Source organism: Amaranthus tricolor, chromosome 4, assembly GCF_026212465.1.
Source record: "Amaranthus tricolor cultivar Red isolate AtriRed21 chromosome 4, ASM2621246v1, whole genome shotgun sequence".
In the NCBI taxonomy this organism is placed as follows: Eukaryota; Viridiplantae; Streptophyta; class Magnoliopsida; order Caryophyllales; family Amaranthaceae; genus Amaranthus; species Amaranthus tricolor.
Genome location: NC_080050.1, coordinates 33,780,405 through 33,789,892, shown reverse-complemented (window position 1 = coordinate 33,789,892; position 9,488 = coordinate 33,780,405). Strand labels below are relative to the sequence as shown.

The following is a 9,488-nucleotide window of genomic DNA, read 5'->3' as shown; positions in this document are numbered from 1 at the left end:
TGTATTCATGCTTGGATTGTTGATTGTTTATTCATGATGATTTGATATAACATTACAGTGATGATTATTATATTTGCATGTACTGATATTGGATACTTGTTTGCATGCTTAGATAATGTTTGTAATGGTTTGAAGTATGAAAGTTTATTATATTATTTTATTGTTCTGTTTTTGAAATTGTTTTCAAATTCTTGGAGAACATTCTGATACATTCTGATTGATGTTAAAGTCTTGAAAACATGATAAGAAATATTGGATAATTTTCAATTTATGTTAACTTCGAAATATGATTTAAGAAAATATGGTTTTGACTTTCATCAAGGGGGAGATTGAAGACTCAACTCTCTTGATTTTATAAAGTGGGAGATTGAAGACTTAATTCTTTTTAATGATGATAATTCAAAACACATATTAGTTAAACAAATAAATTAAGTAATTACATTTAGTTGTTTAAGTAAGTCTAAAATCATATTTGATATATATTTGATAAGTGATTTATGTGTTAAGTTCGAAGTGTTTGAATATACTTAAAGAACTTAAGCTTATTTTAAGATTGATCGTATAAGTTTGAAATAAGTTTCAATGTCTTGAAGATAATTAAATTTACTATCAGATTAGTTTCGTAATTATGTTTGAAATATTTTAATAGGTCAATGTTCCTTGAAATTATATTTGAAATATTTTAATAGGTCAATGTTCCTTTAAATTATATTTGAAATATTTTAATAGGTCAAGGTTCATTAAAATTAACCTAGTTATTATTTTATATTAAGTATTTGAATATTTTGATACACGAATGTTTTAAACGGGTTAATGTTTAAACTTGTGATTGAAATTTGCTTGATGATTAAATATAGTACAAGGTACAAATGCTTTGTTAATTATAGTACACGGCTATGTTTAATATTGGCCTAATTGTTATGCTAAATATAAAGTTTCCTATTAATAAGATAATATTTGAATTAATGCTAAAAATAGGAAATGGCTATTTGAATTAATACTAATAATAGAAATCAATTTGAATTATTTCTAAACGTTGGTAAATCTGGTTTGTGCTTAGTTTTCAATATCTTGTTTAAGTACTAACGTGGCAGGATAGCATTGGATATTAAAGGCAAATTATTTAAAGCTGTCAGTACACGTCAGTTTGGAGTTAATCTCAAAGTCTTGAAGACAGGCGCTGGAAGACCAGGTCTACAGAATTTAACGGAATGGAGCCTTCTTGTTTCTCATGAAGTGTAGAGGCGTAACACTATAAATACAAGGCTTTGTTTCAGAACTAAGATGCACCACTTCTTACAACTTTCTCTCTTGACTTAAGAAATTCTCTAAGTGTTGTAATCTTTAATTCTTAGTTCATCTAGCTCTTACATTTGTAATAGGCTAAAGAGTTTAAAAAGAGTTAGATTAAGTTTAATACGCCTAACCTAGAATACTTTTCAAAGTGTTCAACTAGTGAATCTCTATTGTGAGATTTGGGATTTAGCTTTTATTAAAGGGACTTGTAATACGGTTCTTCAAGGGGAAGAACGTGGTGAGTGGAGATAGTGAGATCTTCATCCTTGTATTAAAGTCGGATTAATAAAAGGCGTTGAAATCCTACGGGTTGAAAGAGAACCCATAGGCGGGGAGTAGGTTGGTTAGAACCGAACCTCGTTAACATATCGTGTGTTATACTTTAAAGTTTATTTTTCCGCACATACGTTATTGTTCACGAATTGCTTCAAAGCTGTTCCAGAAAACAGTTTTGACAGACTCCTCAAACTCTTGAGACAAACAGCCAGAAAATTTAAAAAGCCCAAACTCTCTATTCACCCCCCCCCCCCCCCCCCCCCCCCCCCTCTAGAGAGTATTCAACCTCCTATTAACCTTTCACACTTCAACAGAATAATATATACCAAATAGTGTTGTATGCAAAGTTTCGTGCAAAAAAAACAACTTTGAGCTACTTTATGCGCAAAAGTGCATAAAACACTTAAAAACCCATAAAATCGCAACTTACCACGTAAATTCTAGCATATGACTATGATATTCAATTCTAACCACTTCAACACAATAATATAAAACAAATAGTGTTGTGTGCCAAGTTTCGTGCAAAACAAACCAAGTTTGAGCTAAAGTGCCAAAAACACTTAAAAACCCAGAACATCGCAACTCAACACGTAATATCTAGCATATGACTATGATTTACAATTCTAACCACTTCAACACAATAATATATAACAAATAGTGTTGTGTGCCATGTTTAGTGCAAAACAAACCAAGTTTGAGCTACTTTATGCGCGAAAGTGACAAAAACACTTAAAAACTCATAAAATCGCAACTTAACACGTAATTTCTAGCATATGTCTATGATTTTCAATTCTAACCACTTTAACCCAAGAATATATACCAAATAGTGTTGTGTGCCAAATTTCGTGCAAAACAAACCTAGTTTGAGCTACTTTATGCGCGAAAGTGCCAAAAACACTTAAAAACCTATAAAAACGCAACTTAACACGTAATTTCGAGCATATAACTATGATCTTCAATTCTAACCACTTCAACAGAATAATATATACCAAATAGTGTTGTATGCCAAGTTTCGTGCAAAAAAAACAACTTTGAGCTACTTTATGCGCAAAACTGCAAAAAACACTTCAAAACCCATAATATCGCAACTTAACACGTAATTTCTAGCATATGACTATGATTTTCAATTCTAACCACTTCAACACAATAATGTATAACAAATAGTGTTGTGTGCCATGTTTCGTGCAAAACAAACCAACTTTGACCTACTTTATGCGCAATAGTGCCAATGTAACACCCCGTCCCATAATCATCCGTAATCACTGAAGCGGAAGCACACTACGGGACGGTGCATTACGTTGACACCGAAGAAAAGGCGGAAAAAGGGAATAAAATGTTATAAACTAATCACATAATAAACATATGGTTAAACAGTGGGCCTAGGAATAACGTACTAAAAGTTTTAATTCCAAAAAGGAAACGTGAGGCAGAACAACCTCAGATAGGTAGGTAAAAAGAGGGCTGTTTAAAAACATTTTCGACTAGTTCAAAACACATGCAACACTAGATTAAAACTTCAGTGGCAAGGCTCTAAGCTCTCAAAATGCTGCCCAACGCCCGTTTGAAAAATATATAAGCATATCATTCACAATCTTCACCTGAAAATATTAACAACAGTCCACAGTCAGTGGAGAGTAACTAGCAGTCTTTCTAAGGTAATATCTATCATATACAGGGCAGTACAACTGTGTTCATAAAAGGCTACATCAATAATTCAACATCTAAATTCATATAATAAAATATTCTACTGTAAACATGTGCTGCATAACAATATCCAATGTAATCATATGCAAGCATAACAGAGTAAGCTGTAAAATCACACATTAGTTACAGTGGAGGAACAGACGCCAGTACTACACGCAGCAGTACTTCTCAAGCTTTTCCGGGATCGCAACCCCTCAGTTATCGCACTAACTGTGTCTAAGAATGGTCAAACTCCCGTTATTAACATTCCATACCGAATGCAATAATCGGACGACAGCAACCACCTGAGGATAAGGTACTCCATATCGAGTACACTAACACACTCCATACCGAGTGTGTGGGGCCCTATAATAACACCATTCCATACCGAATGGTGGTGGCATTTGTCCTACCCATCAACCGCAGTCTAAGGGTTTTCCTCCCTATACATGTATCACATATCATAATAACATCATGCCGTATTGGGTAACCAATTCATGCTTCATGCCATCCAGGAGAAATAATTCTCATGCATCACAAGATATCCATAACATATCATATCAAAATAAACATGAAGCATAATCATCCTCAAAAAAAAAAGGTAAACAACCATTTTGCAATAAAAGAAATGGGTTGCTTAGTTTAATCCCTTAGTGGATTCCTTCAGAGTTTTACCAAACTTTCAAAGGTCATAACTCTCTGCTTAGAGCATCAAATCAAGACATTTTTGAGTTTAAATTGGTTAGCTTTTCATAAACTTTTTCTTTTATTAAGGAAGCATTTACCGATTCTAAGTCCATAACTGGGAAAATCACTAAACATAACAACCTGTCCTAAAAACAGAATTGCTCTGTCCGTTGTATTACGAAGGCCGTAACTCAGTGTATACAACTCCAATTCAAATGATTCTTGAGCCTAAATTCAAGTACTTTAAAAGACCTACAAGTTGCATTTGAAGGGTTTAAGCTAATTCTGCCCCTAACTAAGTCAAATATGCTAAAACATTAAGAACCTCATTTTTCCAGTTAATACTCTAAAAACAGAATACTTGCTACTCAACGAAATGAAGCTACGTCATGTTCTTAGGCTCTTTAGGAACCCTAAATGAACTTATCTGAATCTGATTTTTGGATATGTTTTAGGCCTATATTTAATCTTTCCAAAACATCAAGAAAAACGAAATTTAGTTTAGTATATAAGTCTCTAAGTCCAATTCATTAACCATAGGTAAAGCTGACTTTTCAGACTGCACACTTCTACAAATCCAATTAAAAGGACCACTTAGAAAATTACCCAAATCATGACAATTGGACACAACCATTTTAACATAAGTAGGAGTCTTGTGTCAAAATTTGAGATTCATTAAAGTAGTATAACAAGTCCTTTAAGCTTGTTTAATTCAGGGCAAGAACATATACACCTTAACAGAAAACACTGAAACAGGATGTTAGTATAAAAATAATTATAAATACTTAAAACAATACCCATATCATGAATTTAACATGTAATATCACAAATTTCATTAGGATTAATATGTAAAAAGATCCAAGCTAAAATCATTTCTTAAGTATCCTAAATAGTCTCAACATACGCAGAAGGTCACAGCATGTACCCGGTTTGGTCTTTGCTCAATTTCACCCATTTTTAAGGCATGAGACTTAGATTAAATCATTTGTACATACTGTATACGAAAAATACTAACTTAGAATGGGTGCTAGCTACCTTAATTCGTGGGTTAAAATCACCAAAAAGGTTGAAGAAACTACTCGCCAAACACACGACCTGCCAGGCGTATTGCTGTCTTCTTTTGCTTGTGTTCTTTGATGATCTTTTGTGCAAGGTTTGAACGAATTACTTGCTTGAATATGAAGAGGAAGGGTTTTAGAATACTAGGCAGCCTTTAGCTTTCTTAATTAATAAGGATACAAAGCTAATTTAAGGGAACAAGTTGATAAGGATGATGCTGCCAGCTGAAAAGAATAAGCAAGGAGGTGTCTTTTGCTTAGCCTTGAAGTTCTCTCCTATGTTTTTGCCACATACCCTAGCTTAGGTGTATGGGTGTCACCTTTTGACATGCTTACTTAGTATGGAAGGCTTAATAAGAACATAAGGAGGTCGTTTTTGTAGGCTTAAAACACGAGACATAAAGAATTAGAAATTAAAGGATCATAGTTGTGTAGATTGCTATATATTGAGGTGCTTGCTTACCTTAACTAACATGAAAAAAAGTGTAATTATGCCTACATTGCCTTAATTCCAAGATTATTAACCTTACTTATATGGAACTAATTTCTTGGGTGTTACAATCACCCCTCCTTAAAGAAATTTCGTCCTCGAAATTTGCATAAAGGAATTTATTTTAACCACAGGATCATTATGTACGTAAATATACGTACATGCATCATTAGCTTAGGTAGAGTTTCATACCTGTCGAAAAGCTCTGGGTATTTTTGTCTCATCGACTCTTCTGTCTCCCAGGTGGCTTCTTCATATTTTTGACTTCTCCATAGTACTTTCACAATTGGAACCACCTTTCTCCGGAGAATCTTTTCCTGTCGATCGAGAATCTGGACCGGTTTTTCTTCTTAAGTCAGGTTTGGTTCTACTTCTACTGACTCTGTAGGAATGACGTGTGATGGATCACTGATATACCTTCGCAGCTGAGATACGTGAAACACGTCATGCACTTTAGATAGTTCTGGCGGTAGTGTCGATCTGTAAGCAACTGTACCTATTCGCTCTAGTATCTCGTATGGCCCGATATATTTAGGGCTTAGTTTCCCTTTCTTACCGAACCTCATTACCCCTTTCATCGGTGACACTTTCAGCAGGACCTTATCTCCAACTTCGAATGCTAGAGGTTTCCTGCGAAGATCGGCATACGACTTTTGTCTGTCCTGTGCAGCCTTCATTCTGGCCTGTATTATCTGCACCTTATCGACTGTGTCCTAAATTAATTCTGGCCCCAAGACCAGTGTATCGCTAATATCATTCCAATATGTAGGACTGCGACATTTCCTACCATACAACGCTTCATATGGAGCCATTTTGATACTGGCCTGATAGCTGTTGTTGTATGAGAATTCTATCAGATGCAGTGATTTTACCCAAGTCTGTTGGAACTCCAAAGCACAAGCTCTGAACATATCCTCCAATATCTGAATGGTCCTTTCTGTTTGGCCATCTGTCGCTGCATGGAAAGCCGTGCTAAATTTCAATTTTGTACCAAGAGCTTCTTGCAAAGCAGTCCAAAAGTGTGACAGAAATCTTGGATCACGATCGGACACAATATCTTTTGGAACTCCGTGAAGTCGAATGATTTCTTCTGTGTATGCTTCAGCTAGCTTCTCCATAGACCATGTATTCTTTATTGCAATGAATCTTGCTACTTTGGTCAACCGATCGACTATCACCCAAACTGCGTTCAAGCCTCTTGTTGTCACCGGAAGCCCTGTAACAAAGTCCATCGATATAGAGTCGAACTTCCAAGTAGGTATCGGCAAGGGTTGCAACAGTCCACCAGGTCTTTGATGTTCAATTTTGATCTTCTGACAGATAAGACACTTTGCCACAAATTCTGCAATCTCCTTTTTCATCCCGGGCCACCAAAAATGCATCTTAAGATCTTTGTACAATTTATCACCTCCCGGGTGTACAAAGTAGGGTGTGTTATGAGCTTCTTCTAAGATCTTCTTCTTTATCGTTTCATCACTCGGTACACACCACCTTCTTCTAAATCTTACACTTCCGTCATCTGCTACGCTGAAATCTCTAGCTTTACCTTCTGCTATTGCGGCTCGAATCTTCTCTATCTTTGCATCTACTTTTTGTTTTTCTCTGAGTTCCTGGTACAACTCAGGTTCTGCACTTACATTAGATAAATAAGAATGAACATACCCTTGCTGAACCACCTCAATTTCGAGCTTTTGGAATTCTTCATATAACTTTCCAGGTAGCGCCATGATAAAATTCAGGGAATGCTTATTTTTCTTGCTCAGGGCATCAGCCACTCTGTTAGCCTTTCCTTCCTTGTGTTCCCAAGTAAGATCATAATCCTTGATCAGCTCTAGCCATCTTCTCTGTCTCATGTTTATTTCTTTTTGAGTGAAAATATATTTGAGGCATTTATGATCGATATATAATTTGCACGAAACCCCGTAAAGGTAGTGGCGCCATAATTTGAGTGCGAAAACAAGGGCGGCCAGCTCTAGATCATGTGTGGGATAGTTTCTTTCATGGGTTTTCAGTTGCCTTAATGAGTATGCAATGACTTTCCCTTGCTGCATTAGAACACATCCAAGTCCACTATACGGCTCATCGCTGTATATCTCATATTCCACACCTTCCACGGGTAAAGCAAGAACAGGTGCAGTGGTCAACCTCTCTTTCAATTTTTTAAAAAGCCGCTTCACACTCTATAGACCACTGGAATCTAACTTCTTTACTCAACAATTTCGTCATAGGTTGGGCGATTTTCGAGAAATCTTTCACGAACCTTCTATAGTAACCGGCGAGACCCATGAAACTACGTACTTCAGATACATTCTTAGGGCTCTCCCATTCAACAATCGCTCGAACCTTCGCTGTATCCACCATAACTCCTTCTTTACTGATGACATGTCCGAGGAATGTTACTTCTTTCAGCCAGAAGTCACATTTGGATAGCTTTGCAAACCATTTCTGCTTCCTGAAGATGTCTAAGACTAGCCTTAAGTGTTTTTCATGCTCTGCTTTACTCTTTGAGTACACCAGAATATCATCAATAAACACTACCACACATACATCAAGAAGTTCATGGAACGTTCTATTCATCTGATCCATGAAAACTGCAGGTGCATTTGTTAAACCAAATGGCATTACTTCAAATTCATAATGTCCATACCTGGTTCTGAAAGCCGTCTTTGGAATATCTTCCTTCTTCACTGGAATCTGATGATACCCAGATCTCAAATCAATCTTCGAAAAGATTCCTGCGCCTTTCAACTGATCGAATAGATCTTCTATTCGGGGCAATGGATATTTGTTCTTAATAGTTACCCGATTCAATTCTCGGTAATCAATGCATAGCCGCATACTACCGTCTTTTTTCTTTACAAAGAGTACTGGAGCACCCCAAGGAGATACACTAGGTCTAATGAATCTCTTGTCAAGTAACTCTTGTAATTGCGCCTTCAATTCTTGCAATTCTGGAGGTGCCATTCTGTATGGTGCTTTAGAAATGGGAGCTGTGCCTGGTATTACATCGATACTGAAATCTACATCCCTTTCTGGGGGTATACCTGGTAATTCATCAGGGAAAACATCGGGGTACTCTCTCACTACTGGAATGTCTTCAAATTTTCGTTCCTCTGACACATCCTTAACACTACACAGGAATACCATCTCTCCTTTCCTATGCATTTTCATCATTTTTAGGGCTGACACTATTCTCACTCCCTTTTTACCACTCACTCCTGAATAAGAAATTTCTTTTCCCTCATGATCTTTCATCACTATTCTTTGGTCATGACAATGAATGAGGGCTTGATATCTATACAACCAATCCATCCCTAGTATGACATCAAACTCGGTCATGGGGAAGTATTTAAGATCAGCAAGAAAAATAGACTCAGCTATTTTTATGGGCACATTTTTATATTCTTTACCACTCATAACTTCCTCTCCCGTAGGTAAGGTAATAATGATATTAACAGGAGAAGTAGGTAGCAAAGCTATTTTATTAACAAAAGAACTGGAGATAAAAGACATGGTATTACCAGAATCAAAAAGCACAACAGCTGGTTTATTGAGCACAAGAATGTTACCCGTAACCACATCAGGATTAGCATCTGCTTCTTCTTGTGTCATGCAATACACTCGACTCTTCTGTGTTGCAGGCGAGGTAAGCCTAGCAGCTCCAAATTCGGTTACTCCGGCTCTCTTCGGGCATTCATATGATTTATGCCCTGGCTTTTGGCATCTGTAACAGACAATCGGTTGTCCCTCACAGGTGACTCCCGGATGCAAGTTCTTACTACAACGGTTGCATTTTCTGGGGTCAACACTGTTGCGAAGAGCAGGTGTCTGTCGGAATGTGGGTTTCTTATGAATCACCGGCCTTGGTGGAATTCTAGAACTTCCACCCTTCTCAATGTTGATCCTTCTCTGGAATTGCTGTTGTGATGGTGGTCTAGCATTCCTCATTCTGGCTTCGTTCTCTAGGCTAGTAGTATGGATACTCAGGGCTATATCAT

At 36.6% G+C, this 9,488-nt stretch overlaps 1 protein-coding gene across 1 annotated transcript; it reads right to left on the bottom strand.

Annotated features, from left to right (window-relative positions):
• Window positions 1–5,840: 5,840 nt before the first annotated feature.
• Window positions 5,841–6,167, bottom strand: LOC130810976 (uncharacterized). Its single transcript, XM_057677095.1, has one exon. It carries the CDS (start codon window positions 6,165–6,167, stop codon window positions 5,841–5,843), a length of 327 nt encoding a protein of 108 aa, XP_057533078.1.
• Between the last annotated feature and the right edge of the window lie 3,321 nt (window positions 6,168–9,488).